We start from the raw sequence: 19,739 nt of genomic DNA on the forward strand, positions 1-19,739 counted from the left end.
GTCATTGTACTTTTTCCTTCTGTATGCATATTTGAAATACCAAAATAAAACCTCCCTGTGACCTTCTGAAGGCCTGATAAAAGAACAGATCCTGCTGTGGAAATGTATAACTTTGACCATAAACTTGGAAACCAGTGGTCAGTACTGGAAAAAATCTTAAATTATTAGTCCACACCCCTTGCCATTGATTTTTGAGTTCCCTTCCATGACAACCTGTTGTTCATGCATTTAAAAAATGTACCTAGTGTTGATTATGTATAAGGTACATTACAAGGTGCTGAGAGGGATTTGTAGAATTAACATTTTTCAGCATGATTTTGTGTCATAACCATATATCAGTACAAAGTGGGATGTGGAATTAAAGATAACCCAAAAAAAATTTCTTTAGTGTTTCTTTATTTTTGAGAGAGAGCGAGAGCATGAGCAGGGGAGGGGCAGAGAGAGAGGGAGGCACAGAATCCGAAGCAGGCTCCAGGCTCTGAGCTGTCAGCACAGAGCCTGACATGGGGCTTGAACGTATCATGACCTGAGCTGAAGTCAGATACTTAACTGATTGAGCCACCCAGGCAACCCTAAAGATAACTTTTTATGGCTATGGCCGGGGAAGGCTTTATGGAAGAGGTAGACAAGTTGGGCTGAACAAATCTCTTCACAAAATAAAAAAGCTCCTGCAGTCAGAAGGAAGTAGCTTAGTCTTGTTTTGCTTCTAAAATGAAAATTTCTTTTTGCCAACTAGTTCACAAAATGAGAACTTCTTTAAACAGACTTGCATACAGTAATTGTCTAGTAATTTGAAATACCAGCTTGGGAGAGTCAGGTTTTTTTAATTTCTTAATTTTGTAAAAGATTTTATTATTTTTCAGGAATCTTTACACCTAATGTGTAGCTTGAACTCATGACCCTGAGATCATAAGCCACATGATGTACTGACTGAGCCAGCCAGGTGCTCTAGGAGAGTCAGGTTTTTTGTTTTTTTGTTTTTGTTTGTTTGTTTGTTTGTTTGTTTGTTTGTTTTTTAAGAAACTTTTCCCCAAACAACGTGTATACCTTCCTACAGAATATGTAAAATATGGGTTGAAAGTGATTTCAATCTAATTGATAGTTTCCACTTAATTTGTGCATCAGAATTTAAACATTTGAGTTGAGACTTCATGCCCATAGATCTTTTAAATTCACATTCTGTGGGACTGTAAATTTACTATGCATTTAATAACTCATACTCAAATCAGAAGTCTTTTTGCTTATGACCAGCCTAACTAAAGAAAAGAACAGCAGAATTAGAGGTACAGTTTGTAGAGTGGTTTTGAATAAAGAAGAGTGAATGATTGGGCCTGTGTGTCTTGGGAAATAAATTATAGCCCAGTGTCTCCCCCACCTTTTCTGGCTGACACATCTGAATCCTGGAGAAGTTCAGTGACTTGTTCCTAGTTACAATGTGTGGGCCACAGCTGGGATTAGGTCTCTTGATTCTTAGGCGGCTTCTACTATAAGAGAAGGAAAAAAAGGTGGGGTTAGGGGGCACGGGGCACCAGGAGCCAGAGCAGGGAGAGAGACCTACTGGAATTTCAAGTATTCATCAGGGGTTGTTTTTTCCCCAGCTTCGTGGGAGCTCTAAAAGAATGTTGAGATGTGGCTCTTGCTTTCAGGAAGCTTCTATAATGTAATTTTCCGTGAATTTCCAGCCAAGGGCCAGTGCCCCAGCTAGCAGGCCCCTTTGTTTCCTTTTGTGGTCTCTATGCTGCGTTGTTTTCTTAATTTGCCCTGTTCTATATATTATTTATCTTGAAGGGTGCTTCAGACCTCCCACTGCCACCACACATTTCCTTTCTTTTAATAAACACTGAGGATTGCTAATGCAAAGAAAGTTCCACAGGTAGTCATACCAGAGGACATGGCTATTATTTTGATAAGTCAGACCTTAGGAGTGTGGAAAAACATTTTCAAACCCTTGAAGGTGAGGATATTTTTGATGTCTCTCCCTTTTCTGGGGAAAAAAAAATCCTTAATTATGTACAACTTAGTTTTCAGTGTTTCACTTGTAAGTATTGCTATTTTGGTTTGCTTAATTTTGGCAAAAGGGAACCACCTTCAGAAACAGCGTTGCTTTGAGGTCAGATATATGTTTTGATGGGAGATGCTCCTTCTAGTGGAGTGCATACAAACTCAGGATAACTGGATAATAAGATTTTGTTACCAGGAGATTTTAAGGTTAATTCAGGTGTTGACTTGAAGGGGTATTAGGAAATGTAGCATTCCTTCCCTACTGTCTCATTGCCTGATGTCACATGAATTTAACTGTGTTTTCTGTTTCTGTGTTTCTTGTGAATGAAAATCTATAGGAATGTTCCTTGTAACTTATAAACTGCTATAAATGTTGGCTAATTGCTTGATTTGGAGGAAGTCGCTCATCTGTGTTCATTGCAGCCTAGTTAAATCTGTCAACAAATACGGAGAACAGAGTGGGTACAAAGCCTGTGTTCTGGCTTCTGTTTGTATTAAAGAATTAACATAGTCCCTGCCCTCAGCTCACAGATTCCACTTGGAATTGTGTAAACAGGCAGTATGGCACTCCAGAAGAGGAGAATTTTAACGCTATGTTACTCTGATTTCAGACAAGGTGGTCATGGTTACGATGCTGCCATTGTGACTGCAAACCAGAACAGATTTGGTCTTGCATTTAAATCCTCCCTGTTTTACTTAGGGTGATCTTTGTTATAATTTGCATATCATTGTAATTACTGTGTAGAATGCTAACACATAACATGGAGATGTTGTGCCTATCCCCAAAGACTTTGTGTTAAAGGAGAAATCCAAAAAGTGAAAGTAAGCTTGGTAGTTTATTTAACTTCTGGGCCTTTTAAAAGGAAGAACCTATGGTATTTGGGAAACTTAGATGTTGAATGATAGTAGGAAAATAAGGAAATCTAGGTCACTTCGGGTCATTGGTTGTCTAGGGTTAACATTATTTATTCACATTTTATTTTCTTTTAAATGAAAATTATAGCAACTTTCCCCCATTAGAGAATTTCAGAGCCTGATCTAGGGGCTAGTCTTTTCTCTCTTCCTCGAAAGTATATAATTTAAAGAAATAGAAGCTGAAGTTACTTTTGTACTCAGGTACACTCAGTTAAAGTTTCTCCAGGTCATAGTTCAAATAAGTCTTGGAAAAAAAACTTAAGCTTTTCCCCTTGACTTGCTATTTATGGAGGAAAGCAGGAACTGGAAAGAAAAATTACAGTGGCTATCTGATAGCCTCTTTCACTTAACTCAAGACCACTGATGTGGAAGATGTGACTATCCTGAAAATAGCTGAGCTCCCCAAAGTAGGCATCCAGGGAGTCTGGGATGAGATGCCCAAGCCTGTGTCTCCTAGTCCTCGCCCTGTGGGACATGTCTTTCCCATGGCAAAGCAGATATGCTGTGGGTTGGAGATGACCAGGGTGATTAATCAGGGGCAGCCTCACTGCCATGGTGGGGCCTGAGCCAGTCTATGATCCAGGGAAGTACAGGGCTCTGGGAGAGCTCACTAAGGGACCATAGCCAAGCTCTGTTGGCACGACTCCATCAATAATTTTCTTTTATTTTTGAAGTATGTTGTCTTTGTTAAATGACAAACCTTGAAGGTTGATTGATTTGGAAAAGAAAAAATCTAAGCTTAGCAGGCATCTATTATTGAATTTTGTCCACCATTTTTTACACAACATATTTCAGTGTTTCTTTTAAGCATGATCATAGAAATTGGTGTTGCCACAATTTGGTGGTCTTCCCAGGTTCAGTGCTTGCCTTTCAGGTGAAACCCAAATCTTTGCTGAAGTAGCATTTTAATTTTTTTAAGTTTTTAAATTTATTTTGAGAGAGAAAGAACATGGGTGTGCCTGAGTGGGGTCGAGGGGCAGAGAGAGAATCCATAGCAGGCTCCATGCTGTCAGCACAGAGCTTGATGCAGGGCATGAACCTACAAACTGTGAGATCATGACCTGAGCCAAAACCAAGAGTCGGACACTCAACTGACTGAGCCACCTGGGTGCCCCTCACTGAAGCAGACTTTTTAAAAAAAATTAGGTTGTAAGCCTTTTGTGTGTGGAGACTTGTTTTGTAAAGTGATTTAACTCCATTAAACTTTAGCTTTCTCCAAATTCTGCTTAAAATACTGTCTTCCTGGTATCTCTAGGGTGGGTTGGTTTGTTGTTGATTTTTGTTTGTTGGTTTGATTGCTCTTGCCCTTTCACTTTCTGAGAGGATTGGAAGGAGAAGACCCTTGTTGGGGGCCTGCAGATTTGGATTCTGGCCGTGCTGTTAATTAGCTGTGTGACCCTGGGCAGTCAGCCTTCCAGGGTCTCTGTTTCTTCGTCAGGGAAACAAAGGGCTTGGAAAAATAAATACAGGCCTGGACCAAATGATAGAAGGTCACGCTGGGTGCTTATGTTGTGTGACTCTGTGAATGGCAGCACTTTGAGACTCTTGGCTCTCCGTGGTCCCCACAAAGGCTCTGTTTCACTCTGGGATTGAGCAGTTGTGCGGGGTGTTAGTTACATTGAGGCCATTTCAAGCATTCAAGCTCACTAGGCAGGTGGAGCCCTCTTCTCCCCAGCAGTTTCTCCCTCTTTCCCTTCCCTTCTCTCCTCTCTCTCTCTCTCTCTCCTTTTTTCCAAGACCAACCTGCTTGCCTTCCACCTTCCTGTCCTTAGTGCGTTAACAACGGTGTGATGGGTAACACAACCTACTCGGATTCATGACCACTGGGAGTTGTCCAGCCATCTCCTCTGAGTTCCTGGAGGGAAGAGAGCTACTGGAGACTCAGCGATGAAATAATGGCCCTTTGTCTGTCTTTTGCTATAGGGATGGTTTTAGGTTTCATCTTAGGCCTGGGCCATTGTGGTGTTTTTACATGCTCAGTACAACCCTGTTTAAAAATGCAGCTTATCGTTTAAAGGATTCAGCTGTAGCACCACAGACGGTTCTACTTTCTTCCCCACCCCCCACCCCCCCCCCCCCCACCCCCAGTCCTAACTATATGTAGTAAAAACCCACTGTAATGTATGCTGTTTGATTGGGTCCCCTGACATCAGCTTTAAAATGTGTTTCCATTGTATTTATTTTATAAATGTTTATAAGGTTATGTTTTAATCTGATAAACTTACAAAACATTTTCCTTGTGGTTGTATAATCAGTAGCATCTGTAAAACGTGCCTTTAAACATGTAGCTTTCTTCTTAACCATTATCTTGTTGATTCTCTGTTCTAATGTTTTCTTTTGATGAACTGGGGTTAGGAGACCTGAATTCCTGTGCCAAACATCTTACAGTAACATGCCCAGATTTAGCCTCGTAACCTTAATTAGATGTGGAATGCTGAGAATGCCCTGGTGTGAGTTTTTTTTTTAAACTTTTATAACAAGACAGTGAACTTTTGATCACTTCATTAAATGTTATAAAATACTCCTTGTGTCTTTAGCATTTAGTTTCCCATCTTAGTCTCTTCAGAGAAAAATAATGTAAAACTCAAGGTACCTTTATATTCTCCTAAGCAATGTGTTAGGGCACAGGTTATCTTTTGTGTCAGTATGCAAGTTATATTCCAACTCATAACCCTTAATTCCTCTTCCCTCCCCTCCTTTTCTCTTTAGAAGCAAAAGAGTGTTGAAAATGTTAAAGGCTGTGCTGAAAAAGAGCCGAGAGGGAGGAAAGGGGAGCAGGAAGGAGACAGGTACGTACAGGAATGAGCTGAACAAGCAGGTGGGTATGGGACATCAACACCTGCTCACTCTAGGCTGGACAGATGCCCTTGCATCGGGAATGGGTCCCAAGGAGTGCTCTGGGTGAGAATGCACATAATCCTGGAAGCCATGAGAAATTAAATACATTTCTGAGCTCTTTTATGGGAAGTGACTTTGAAAACTGAGTTTGGGTTACGAACCAAATCCTTTCCACAGAACGCTTGGAAGGTTCATAATTTTAACAGAACATTCAGATCCAGAGGCAGTCAGAGTTAAGACATGGAGGGATAGCAGGTGTGTCCAGGAATTTGATTTCTAGAAAGCCCTTTCCCTTTTCCCACACACGATTTCATTTTATATGTTTGACCAACTGCTGGCTGACTGGTCCTCCTCTTTTGAGTATCAAATTTTCCGCCTAACAGGTGTAGCCTCACTCAGTGCCAGACTGCTAGTTTTCATTATGATGAGAGCTACTTAATTTGCCTTGGATTTCATTCCTGTTGATAGAGTTCTGGTGCATATGTAGTCATTGTGACTCTTCACTGCATTCCATGTGATAAACTCCTCAGGTTATTTTGGTGGCCACTAGTGGTCTGTTTCTCTTGCTAGGAAAATTACATATTTTTTACCATTATTGTACAATAAAAAAATCTGTTAGCATTGATTGATTTCCCCAAGATGTGCTATTTCACTCTGCAAACTCACGATGATCTGGAGTTGGAAAGTGGCTGGTTTTCTGAGTTATTGTATACTGAATAACATTGCAGTTTTAATTTCTATTTTTTTTATGTTTATTTATTTAGAGAGAGAGCATCTGTGTGCGCACACATGCCAGGAAAGGGCAGAGCGAGTGAGCGAGAGAGAGAGAGAGAGAGGGAGAGAGAATCCTAAGCAGGGATACTCCATGCTCACAGTGCAGAGCCCAGCACGGGGCTTGGTCTCATGCATGAATGGTGAGATGATGAACTGAGCCGAGATCAAGAGTTGGACGCTTCACTGACTGAGCCACCAGGCGTCCTGTAATTTCTATTAAAGTATAAATAAGTACACTTATTACCAAAACATCACTGAATTATAGTTAACTCTTCAATTGAAAAGATGTTGCGGGGCGCCTGGGTGGCTCAGTCGGTTAAGCGTCCGACTTCGGCTCAGGTCACGATCTCGCGGTCCGTGAGTTCGAGCCCCGTGTCGGGCTCTGGGCTGATGGCTCAGAGCCTGGAGCCTGCTTCCGATTCTGTGTCTCCCTCTCTCTCTGCCCCTCCCCCGTTCACGCTCTGTCTCTCTCTGTCTCAAAAATAAATAAAAAAACATTAAAAAAAAATTTTAGAAAAGATGTTGCAATAGCTTTTATTACATAATGTTAGTATGTAATATGTATGTGTGATTCATAATGTATGTTATGTAATGTTAAGGATCATGTTAATATGTGTTGTTTCTGTACTTAAGAGAATAGGTGGGCTTAAACTTTTTAGTTATATGGAATTTAGACACATTTTCTATTAATTAACCCTTAAACCAAAAAGTCTGCAAAATGTCAAACTTACTTGAAAAGTAGAGTCTTTAGGAGTGCCTGGGTGGCTCAGTTGGTTGAGTATCTGACTTTGGCTTAGGTCATGATCTCACGGTTGTGAGTTCGAGCCCCGCATCCGGCTCTCTTGCTGTCAGTGCAGAGCCTGCTTTGGATTCTCTCTCTCTCTCTCTCTCTCTCTCTCTCTCTCTCTCTCTTTCTGTTCCTCCCCTGCTCATGCTCGCTCTCTCAAATAAATATTTAAAAAAAGATACCCTTTATTGTAAAGTTACTGTTAAGATTCTATTAGAAGCTTCTCATTAATACCTGTATAGCAGATACAAAAAAAAGAAACCAGTTTTTAACGATAGAAACGAGAGACCATATTCTACTTTTAATCTTAAAAAACCAATCCCTGCCTTTTGAATAATTAATTAGAATGGTTACTATAGAGATTTTTCAGTACACATGATTTCTATCCAGGAGGATATTCACCCTCTGCTGGGGCAAGGCCAAAATATCCTTCTTTTGATTTCTCTGAAAGCTGTTTAAAAAAATTTCCCTCCCCAGTTTTGGCTTGTCTGACACTCATGCTAGGGACTTTGTTAGTTGCTTCTTTACATGCCTTTGGAATTTTCAGCATTAAATTGGGTCCTAAGCCGTCTATCTAGCTGGAGCTGCCCAACCACTGGCCTGGATCTCCAAGCCAAATGATGTGGGGCACCCTGCCTTTCAGAAGGGCCAGACCGTGAACATAGTTTGCATTTGTAACTTTTCCAGTTTTAGAGCATGTGATTTTGGGTTCATTTCCCCCTCTGGTTGTTAAGAGCAACTACTGTTTTTTTCTGAATCATTTCTTCATAATAATTCCCACACTATGGCTTTTCACTAATGCAAACCAACTTGAAAAAGCAATGGGAACATTTCTCATAAAACATCTGTATGGTATGTGCCTTTTTTCTCTTAACTAGAATCTGGTTGTGGTAGTTGGGGAACAAAGCAGATGGAATTTTAAATCTTGATGAAGTTATGTCACAAGATGATTGAGGAAAATACTTGGAATTTGACCATTCGTATGTTAAGTTCAGTGCCAACTCTCATTATATAAGTAGATCATAGCTAAGTTTCTCTGTAAATTAAAGCTGGTTAATCTATGGAGACTGCTCTGAGACTTGGGTAATAATATCTCCTACAAATGGAAAAATTTTGCTCTCCTGTTTCCAATTAAAACCAATCTTTGTTGCAAAGACAAAGGAAAATTCATTTTTATGTACTTGAACTCACAATTACAGAAATTTAGGAAATATTTATGTCTAAAGTACTGAGCTTCGCTTTTTATACATGTCTTGTAGGTTGTTTTTACAATCTCGAACTATACTTTTTTTTTTTTTAATCGAATCAGCTTTGAGAATTTGGAAAACATAATCACTGAGTTAAATTTAGTATTCTTCAAAGGAAAGCAGACATTTTTTCAGAAATATATATTGAAAAGTCATTACATCCTCAGTTCCTAATCCCTAAAAGAAAATGTCACATATGTGTACTTTAAATTATTGGTAAAATTTTAGGTATTGAAATTTGTATGTATATAATGGTATTTGAAATAACGTATGTTGAGTATTAAACTGTTAAAAGCCATTGGGTGAACTCTGAAAATGGTGAAATTCTTTTTTTTAATTATGCTTTTTATAATGTAGGGAATGCTTATAGCTAAGCAAAACGTGTTTTCTGGAGGCTGTTGAACTGTGTCAGAGAATGCAGTATTAAAAACTTGAAAATGTTTTTTGGGAAAGTACATTTGCTTTGTCCCCACCATTCCATCAGTGCAAATGAGTACTGTATTTCTCTTGACCTTGAGTTAGGCCCAAGGGAGCAAAAATCAATATTAAACCACAACGTGGGGAGAGCTAGATGAGGGCATCTATTTTTTTTTTCCCTTCCCTGCTCTTATGTTAAGGCCTTGATCTAAAGCAAATGTATTTATTTTGAAGCTCTCCAGAGAGGAGCGACCACGTCTTTTTAAGTGACCTTTGCTATCAAAAAACTTTCATGTTACTATTATTAAACCTACTTAATTTAAAGATGAAGTAATTGCTGTGAGTATATTGAGAGTATTCTGATATAAGTATGGACCAAGTAAGAGTTTAGAGTCGATAAAAGAGCAATGTAGGGAATTAATATTTTTTCTATAGAACAGCACTGTTTAGAAAACCAATAGGGAAAAGCCCCATTTTATAATAGAAACAAAAACTTTCATAGATCAACCTAAGAAAAAATGTACAAGCCTTACATTGAAAAAAAAAAAAATAAAATAAAACTTTGCTGAAGCACTTACAGGAAGACTTGAATAAATGGAAAGAAATACTGTGTTTTCCAAGTGGACAAAGGCATTATTTTAAACCGATTAACTCTCATAGAATTACCTATACATTTCATTTAATCACTAATGAAACCCTATTTTATTTTTAAAGACATTGTTTATTTTGTTTTTGAGAGAGAGAGAGAGCATACGCATGCAAGTTGGGAAGGGGCTGAGAGAGAGCGGGACAGTTTCTGAAGCCGGCTCTGTGCTGACAGCAGAGAGCCTGATGCAGGGTTTGAACTCACAAACTGTGAGATCATGACCAGAGCCGAAGTCAGATACTTTAACCAGGTGCCCTAAAGACATGGTTCTTTTAGAGAAGTTTTAGGTTCATAGCAAAATTGAGCAGAAGGTACAGAGGTTTCCCATATATCCTCTGCCCCCACTTACTCACAGCCTCCCCCCGTGATCAACACCCCCACCAGAGTAGTACATTTGTTACGATAGATGAACCTACACTGACACATCACAATCACCCAAATCCCATAGTTTACATTAGGGTTCACTCTTGATGTGGTACATTCTATGGGTTTGGACAAATGTGTAATGACCTGTACCTATTATAGTATCCTACAGAGTATTTTCACTGCTCAAAAAAATCCTGTCATTTTTTTTTTTAACACAACATAGCCAATTGATTTAAAAATTCATCTGGGAGAAAACATGGTTAAAAATAGCCAAAGAATAACTGAAAGTGTGGGGCAAGTGTATCTAAATGACTGAGCCTGGTTCCCATGCTGGGTTCTAGCTGCAGAAGTGGGACAGGTGTGTATTTTGACTTCTTAACTTTTACAGGGTGGACTTCACCTCCCACTGACACATGCATTGAAGAGGATTCTTCTGTCCTAGACATTGGCAGGTCCCCTCCACTTCAGAAACCAAGCACAAATCTGTAGGATAGCTCATTGGAATAGCTGCCACTTCCAGAGTGAATAAATGAGTTGGCTAGTTTTTTGGACTTTTTTTTTTTTTCCTATTGGGCTCCCAGAAATGAAACCTAATTTTTTGCTAACATCTTTGATATAATTGCAGCTTACAGTTGCTAGCAGTTTGGGTTTTTTCTTTTAATCCTGGAGACAGTGGCATCCTTCTGGAAGCAATAGGCAAGACCTGTTGCCCTCCTAGAGAGGGTTCGTCCCTCTCTCTGTATCCCTCCCTTCTGCTCTGTGCTAAGCTTGAAACCGTAGTCTTTTGCCCTATCCAACTTTTGCAATTGTTCTGTTTTGGTGGGGAAGAAGCTCCAAGTTGAGGAAGAAGAACAAAGTTTGGTGAACTTCTAATTGAAGCACTGCCTCAATTAAAATATAGACTGAGTAAAGAAGGGTTGCTTAATATGCCCAAATAATTGTTTATTAGCCTTTTTCTTTCAGTTTAATTATTTGTGTTCTTTTTTTTCAGCAGGGAGGCTTAGTTTGAAGCAATTTATTAAAAAAAAAAAAACACATTTGACCTTCACCTTTTCATCGTTAAAACCCAGCTGGTCGGCTAAGTGCACTTGTAATGGTGTTAATTAAGGCATTGGATAGTCTCTAAACTTGAATGTGTACTGAATTAATCTGTTAGCTTTGCATCTAATCCTTCACTTTGAATTTGTAGTAAAAGGAAGCTGTTTGCCTCTAAAGTTTAAAAGCCACTGATGTGATTGTTAAATGTGGTATTTTAAGCCATTCCAGGCTGCAGTCTGGTTTTCAGTGGTACCTTCTAAAAATGCCTCCATACAAACGATGCTTTGTTTTGTCCGGAAAATATGAAGCTGCTTTTGATTATTCTGTGCTGCATTGCCCATTTTCTGTGGTTGTGGACTATTATTTAGGAATTTAGTGCAGTGACTGTCTTGCTGAGCTATGGATATATGGTATCGTGTTGTTAACGGACTCCAAAAATGTTTCCCAAGCAACAAAACAGGCAGAAATAGTTCAATCTAAAGGTATTGTATTTCTCTTTACCAGGGCACTTAAGAAAATTCTGTAAAATATTGGGACATGATATAAAAACAGAATAGAAACCAGGTTGGTTTTTGGTAAAGTCAGGAATGCTGTTCCCTCTGGTTTGATTGGTTCCTTCACCATTTTTTCTTGGTTGTCTATGCATGTCTCAAAGTCTATAAAAAGCACAGACTTTGGAATTAGAAGTCACAGATTCAAATCCCAGCTTGATCACCTCCTAGTTTACTTGAATTTGGACAAATTTATTCACTAAGCTACCTTACAGGGGTGTTGTCAGGGTTAAATACAAGGACCTTTTTGCAGAAGTCTCACTTGACACATGGCTTCTGCTAAATATTCAGTAGAGCTTTGCTTTCCTTAGAACACTGTGTGGTGCCTTGAAGAACAAACAAAACCCTTGTAAAGCTTCTTGTTCTTTCCTTGAAGAGAAGGTGGGACTGCTCTCAGGAGTGATGTTCTAGAAGCTTCTTTCCATGACTTCCCATTTCCAAATACTCTGCCATCGCCTTTGCATACTGAAGTCTTTTTGTGCCATCTTTACCCTTTCCCTCATAATAAAACTGAGAAAGCTGAGTCATTTGTCTGTTGTATGGTGGTCTATTCTTTAGAAGTCCTTTACCTTTTAGCCTATATCAGGTACTGCCATTTTATCCTTTTTCTTTGTGAAATTAAATGAAAAGCCTCTTTCCTTTGCTTAAAGAGGTTTTGGGAGTCAGCGAGCAGCTTTAAGAATAGATTTCTAAGTACAGTTTATGTAGTTTCTGAGATGTTTCATTTCAACACTTCCTTAATTAATGAAGGTCTTCCTGTTTAGAAGGCTCTGCCTTCCATCCTCTTTGTACCTTTTCCATATGTTTTAGGGAACTATAAAGGATGAAAGAGAGAAGGAAGAGAACAAATACTTAGCATTTATCATGTGTTAGGTGCCTACACATAATGGAGCAAGCTGGTTCATCCTGAACAGCCTGTTTCCTGTGAAGGGCATAATTAGTGAAAGCTCTGGACACAGAAAGTGAAATCAAGACCCCGCCTGGATCTTCTTTGTTTTTTGGCCAGTAAGACTTCCAAGACTTCCATCATAAAGTTTGTGGCAGAATTCTCAAACAACAGCACTTATTTACTTGGGTCCTTCTTTGCATGTATAGTTGACCACGAAACAATGCAGGGATTAGGGATTCCCGACCCCCACATAGTTGAAAATCAACATGTAACTTTTCACTCCCCAAAACTTAACTACTAATAACCTATTGGACTGGAAGCCTTATCAATAACATAAACAGTCTATTAACATATATTTTATACATAGTATTATATGCTGTATTCTTAAAATAAGGTAAGCTAGAAAAAAAATTTGCTAGGAAAATCCTAAGGAAGAGAAAAATATATATTTACAGTACTGACTGTATTTATTGAAGAAAAAAAATCCACGTATAAGTGGACCAATGCAGTTCAAACCTGTGTTGTTCAAGGGCCAACTGTATATGTGTAAATGTAGTAGGAAACTTAATAGAGAAATACAAAGTAACAACTCAGAGTCCAGTTTTTTGGGTCAAATCTAATTTCATTTATAAATACCATATTAAAAAATTTTTTTTAATGTTTATTTTTGAGAGAGAGAGGGAGACAGAGTGCAAGTGGGGGAGGGGCAGAGAGAGAGGGCGGCACAGAATTTGAAGCAGGCTCCAGGCTCTGAGCTGTCAGCACAGAGTCTGATGCTGAGCTCGAGCCCACAAACACAAGATCATGATGTGAGCGGAAGTTCGATGCTTAACCGACTGAGTCACCCAGGAGCCCCTAAATATTTTTTATTTTTTTATTTTAATTTTTTAAAATACTTCCTTTGAGGGAGACAGTGTGTGTGTGCAAGTGGAGGAGGAGCTGAGAGAGAGGGAGAAAGCAAATCCCAAGCAGGCTCCGCGCTGTCTGAGCAGAGCCTGACATGAGGTTCAGTTCTACCAACCATGAGATCATGATCCAAGCTGAAATTAAGAGTCAGTTGCTTAACTGAATGACCCACCCAGGCGCCCCTGGTTTTTATTTATTGTTTTATTTTATTAAAAAAATTTTTTTTAATGTTTATTTATTTTTGAGGGAGAGAGACAGAGCGTGAGCAGGGGAGGGGCAGAGAGTGAGGGAGGCACAGGATTGGAAGCAGGCTCCGAGCCAGCAGCACAGAGCCTGATGCGGGGCTCGAACTCACAAGCTGTGGGATCATGACCTGAGCTGAAGTCAGATGTTCAACTGACTGAGCCACCCAGGCACCCCTGGTTTTAATTTTTTTAAGTAGGCATCGTGCCCAGCATGGAATCCAATGCAAGGCTTGAACTCATGACCCTGAGATCAAGAATTGGATACCTAACTGAGCCACCCAGATGCCCCTATCAATACTTTTTAAAAAATAAAGTTGCTTTTCTGTAAACAAATAAACCCCCCAAACAATGGTCTTATTTTCTATATATCGAGTTTATAAAGAACTTTGTCATGTGTAATTTCTTAATTCTCATAGAAGCTCTATATTTGAATTTTTATGTGACCAATTTGCATTTTCTAGGAGAATTCCAAGGTTTTATTTCTCTTCTACAGGAATATAAAAATCTTGATTTCATATAATCTACTGGAAAATATAGTTTCTGAGGGGGGAGGTAAGCTACCAAAGATTTGATCTAGATTGACTTTTTTTTTTTTCTTTTTGTTCTGTGAAGGATGATATGAACTTATTATTCCTCTTAGGAGGGTGAGGCTTTGACCTTGCATTTGTCCTGCAGCTGATGGATGGCCCCTAGGGGTAATCAGTTGGGTAGCCCTAGCCTTGGTGTAGAGCTTTAAATTGAGAAACCTTTATTCACATCTGAAATCATGGCATTGGAAAGTAGGTCTCTATCCCACATTTCTCCCTGCTTTGGTAGCAGGCTAGTTGTGAAACAGCCATTAAAGGTGCTGGTGTAGACTCGGAGAATTCTTTTTTTTTTTTTTTTTTTTAATTTTAAAGTTTATGTATTTTTGAGAAAGAGTGTGAGTGGGGGAGGGGCAGAGAGAGGAGGAGACACAGAATCTGAAGCAGGCTCCAGGCTCTGAGCTGTCAGTACAGAGCTTGATGCGGGCCTCGAACCTATGAACTGTGGGATCATGACTCGAGCTGAAGTCGGATGCCTAGCCAACTGAGCCACACAGATGTGCCCCTAGAGTTGGAGAATTTTTAAGTTTTGGTGACCGCAGCGCTATTTTAGGGGTAAAAATAAGACATGAGCAGTTGGTTTTTAATTCTTTACTTTCAAGTTTATTTATGCCAAAGTTTCCCATCTTTTTTTAAAAAAAAAAAATTTTTTTTTTTAACGTTTATTTATTTTTGAGACAGAGAGAGACAGAGCATGAACAGGGGAGGGGCAGAGAGAGAGGGAGACACAGAATCTGAAACAGGCTGCAGGCTCTGAGCGGTCAGCACAGAGCCCGACGTGGGGCTCGAACTCACAGGCGGTGAGATCATGACCTGAGCCGAAGTCGGACGCTTAACCGACCAAGCCACCCAGGCGCCCCAAAAGTTTCCCATCTTTAAGGGAGTTTGGGGACACCAAACTGCTGGATTTGGTATATAATGACGGTCTTTGTGTCCTGAGACTGTCCTGGAACACAGAGTACTTAGGAAGGATGATGTCTCTGATAGGGGATACATACATAGGTGGCTGTAATAGTTTGAGCACTTGTCTGGAGTTTTTATAGATAAGGAGCCGACCGGCAGCAGAGGCTAGGAGCCAGGATGCAAACTCCTGAGTAAGGATGGGAGAGAGCTACCTGTATATTGCTGATTTCCGATGATTGCACTTCTATTTCAGTTCTCAAAATTGAACAATTTATATGTTAATAATTTTTGTCTTTGGGCACCTGGGTGGCTCAGTTGGTTAAGTGTCTGATTTCAGCTCAGGTCATGATTTCACGGTTCATGAATTTGAGCCCCAAATCGGGCTCTGCATTGACAGTGACAGTCACGATGGGATTCTCTCTCCTTCTGTCTCTGCCCCTCCCCTGCTAACAGTCTCTCTCTCACAGAAATTAAATAAATAAACTTTAAAAGGGGCTTCTTTGTCCCTACCTCTCACTGCCCCCCCAAGAAAATTTTGTAGATAACTTTTGAGTTATATAGAAAATTTATTTCCAAGTGTCAGATATTAAAAATATATATATTTGTTTGATGGTATGTTTTCTTATTGTCTTAGTTCATGCTGCCATAACAAAATACCATGGACTGAGTGGCTTAAAAAACAGAAATTTATTTTCTCACAGTTCTGGAGGCCAGATGTCTGATACCAGAGCACCAGTATTGTTGGGTTTTGGGGAAGACTCTGTTTTGTAGACGGTTGCCTTCCTGTGTCCTCAAATGGTGAGAGAGACCACAAGCTCTCTGGTACCCCTTCTTAGAAGGACACTAATTCCATCATGAGGGCCCCACCCTCGTGATGTCATTTACAACTAATTATCTCCCAAGGGCCCCATCTCCAAATACCATCATATGGGGATTTGGGGCTTCAATAAATGAATTTTCAGGGGACACAATTCAGCCCACAGCACTTATCTCTATTCTAATTACAAATGTAATATTGTATTTCATTGATTATAAAACACACCATTATTTCATGTACCTCTAAGGAAGAAAGACCTACTGACCTACTGACATAATACTTTATTAATTAAAATGTTCATTTGACTTAAGTTTTCCCTTTTTCAGAGAGTTATTTTTACATATCTTAATCTTTTTCATAAAACTGAAAGAAAATATAAACAGGTTGGTTAAGGCATTTCTAATTTATATTCAGAGCCTTATTTTTGTAAGTCCTTATTTTTTTTTTAACCTAGTTGTCACCATCCATTTTTCTACACACTACATTATCTTACCTGCCTTTGAGAGCATTAATGATAGAGTGTTTTTTGAGTCGGTTACTATATTCTCCAGGGCTTTCTTCCAAGCTGAAGATCTTCATTCTGCATATTTGTTACTATCCTTTCATGATCTCCAAAGGAGATTTTAATGGAAAGTTTTCAGATAAAATCCAGGGTTCTTCTTCATTCCACAGTTGATCTTAAGTTCTTTGTTGACTGAAACCTGGAAAGGCTTAAAATTGTCTGGTCACCCTAGGTTTGTGGTCAGTGGCCTCCACATTACAATCACTGCTTGGCTGATAGTGATTTTTAAGATGCCATCGACTGTTAACATACATTTTGGTAGTGAAAACAAATATAGGTCTTTGAATCTATGCCCAATATAGCATGTGTTTATTGTAAAAAATTTGGAAAATACTAATAAGAATAAAGAAAAAAACCCAGGATATTCCTTGTCTTTTGCCTTACCTCTCCAATGCCATTAGTCTTTGATCAATGCCTAATATTTTATTGAACTCATATACCATGATTTTGCTTGGGTATGTGCTTTTCTCATTCATTGAAAACAAAACAGAAACAACCTCTGGAAAATAGGTATCTGTATACAAATCTCTGATTATTTTAGTAGAATGTTTCTAGGCAAGGAATTAATAGTGCAAGTAAGCAAACTTTTCAGAAGCTGGTCGTACCTCTTGCCAAATTGTTTTCCAGGAGGATTGTATTCATTGCCACCTGTGTAAGCAGTATGTGCATGTGCCTGCTTGTGTGACTCTTACTAGTATTGGGTATTTGTAGGTTTTAACAATCTTTGCCAATTTTATAACTTAAAACATGTTATTTGCTTTTATTTAGCTTTTTTTTTTAGATTGGTAGACCTCTTAAGTATTTAGTGCCCATTTATATTTTCTCTTTATTGTCTTTTTATGCCCGTGTCTAGTTGACTCTTGAACAACATGGGGGTTAGAGACACCAACCCTCCACCTCCCTCCCTGCCACAGTCAAAAATTTGAGTATAACTTTTGACTCCCCAAAACTTAATTAATAGCCTGTTTTTGACCAGACTTCCTGATAACATAAACATTAACACATTTTGTATATTTATTACTGTATTCTTAAAAAACAATAAGCTAGAGAAAAAAAGGTTAAAATCATAAAGAAAATATTTACAATATTTACAATATTGTACTGTATTTACTGAAAAAAAATCTGTACTGTATTTACTGAAAAATTTACAATATTTACAATATTGTACTGTATTTACTGAAAAAAAAAATCTGCACTTAAGTGGACCCATGCAGTTCAAATCCGTGTTGTTCAAGAATCAACTGTTTATTTTTTTTATCTGTTGGGAATGTGAGAGGCTCTTCATTCTGGTTCTTCCCTTTTCCTAGTATGGCCCCTGGTATGTCAGAATGGGGTTTCTTTATAAAGTCACTCACCAAAGAATTTTTATTGAACTTACTAAAACTTGCCTGTGTTCCATTGGTAGAAGTGTCCCCTGCATTGTTGAAGTTTCAGTTTGTGCTGAGGCTGGAGATATGTTAGTCTGATTGGTTCTATTTAATAAATTTATAGAGAAACCAAAATAAAAGCATAAAACCAACTCAAAATGAATCATCAAGTTTTTCACAGTACTTGATAGCATTCTGTCTCTGTGCACAGTCAAAAAGTCTAAATACCTCCTACCACCTGGAGGTGCCCGAAGCTGGACTCCTGGTGAGTTGCTAACAGCAGGCAGGGATAGTTCCAGATAATTAGCATCTCCTTAATAAATTGCTGTATTCTCAAGTGTAAAAGTTTTTAATCCATGGCTCAAAATCTTAGATTGTTATGTGTAAGGATTCTTTTTCAAACTAAGGTAAAATAATGAAAGGATTTAGATCTAGAGGAGTCTTAAGAAATTCACTGTCTTCATTTTTTTGAGGAATATTTGGAAAAGAGGCACTGAGCAACTGTCCAGCATTATATAGCTAGTTAAAACAAACATGGAGTCCAAGTGTAGTTTCTGACTCCAGACTAGTTCAGTTTCTATGTCTCTGGCTAGCTGCATTATTTTTGTTTCTAGCACTGAATAAATAGAAAACCTGTCCCTGAGATAGAAGATAGATTTCCTATATATTTATAATTTTTCTCTACAGGGATTATTTTGATTTCCACCCTGCCCCAGCCCCAAAGGATTATTTCTGAGTTTCTTACGTGGTCTTTATCTAGACCCAGTAACTGTGAGTGATATGTCTTCTTTTTCTTTATCTTAAGGACCATTTCTGCTTGGTGTCTTTGAGACTGTTACAAATCAGCCCTATTTAGTTTTTGTAAAGCCATTAAAATACCGTAAATGTAATAGTTAAATATAATGCAATTATTTTTTAAAAAGCTATACAATGGTATTAGAAATAGACAGCATTCCTATTTCTTCTCGGCTTTTTCCTTTGTACTCCCTAAAGGCAATTAACATTCATAGTTTATTTGATCTAAGTATTTTCTATGCATATATGTGTATATGTACACACATATGTACATGTGTAGATCCTTAAGAAAATCCAGACTTTACAGTGTTTTATTTTGCAGATTTGTTGATTGTGTTTTTAGACCTTTTTCATATTAGCACACACTAATATATAGGCTTTTAAAAAGTTGCTCAGTATTTATTACATTGGACAGGTAGCCTGTGGTTTCTTTATTCCCCTGTTGATGGTTGTATCTCTTTTGTTGTCATCATTATCATTAGTGCTAGACTGAACTTCCTTGTACATACCTGTCTGCGCTTTCATAAAAATAACTATAAGAAAAAGTTAGTTAACAAGTTTGTTCATCTATAAACTTCCTAGATTTTTGTCAAATTGCCCTTCAAAAAGATGGCATTAAATTTACAACTCCACTTGTGGGACTCCTGGCTGGCTCAATTGGTTAAGTGTCCAACTCTTGGTTTTGGCTCAGGTCATGATCTCACCATCATGAGATCATCTGGGCTTGGTGCGGAGCCCAACTTGCGTATCTTTCTCTCCCTTTCATTATGCTCCACCTCCCTCAAAATAAATAAACTTAAAACCTGTAAAATAAAAATGTATAGTTCCACTTTCAATATATGAAAATGTCTCTTTATACACTTACTAACATGGGTTATAATCAAATTATTTCATCTTTGCAGTGTGATAGGCAAAATTTGTATCTCATTGTTTTAATTATGCGGTTCTTCAGAATGAATTCATATACATTTTTCTGTTTATTGGCTGTTTGAAATCCTACTGCCTGGATTTGTATCCTAGCTCCATAGTTTGCCAGCTGTGTGAACATGAGCAAATTACTTAACCTTTCTGTGCTTCCTGGGTCACTTATG

The 19,739-nt window shown here is 38.5% G+C and overlaps 1 protein-coding gene across 11 annotated transcripts in view; it reads left to right on the forward strand.

The window, feature by feature from the left end:
* Window positions 1-19,739, forward strand: part of TANC1 (tetratricopeptide repeat, ankyrin repeat and coiled-coil containing 1) — a 238,137-nt gene that overhangs the window by 71,003 nt on the left and 147,395 nt on the right. For all 11 annotated transcript variants that reach the window (XM_040476354.1, XM_040476355.1, XM_040476356.1 and 8 more), the window contains one exon: window positions 5,626-5,705. In XM_040476354.1, coding sequence (XP_040332288.1) covers window positions 5,645-5,705 — 61 coding nt within the window. In that variant the 5' untranslated portion in view covers window positions 5,626-5,644. The remainder of the gene's footprint in view (window positions 1-5,625; window positions 5,706-19,739) is intronic.

The sequence above is a fragment of the Herpailurus yagouaroundi genome, unplaced genomic scaffold (assembly GCF_014898765.1).
Source record: "Herpailurus yagouaroundi ecotype Mexico unplaced genomic scaffold, PumYag 140, whole genome shotgun sequence".
Lineage (NCBI taxonomy): Eukaryota > Metazoa > Chordata > Mammalia > Carnivora > Felidae > Herpailurus > Herpailurus yagouaroundi.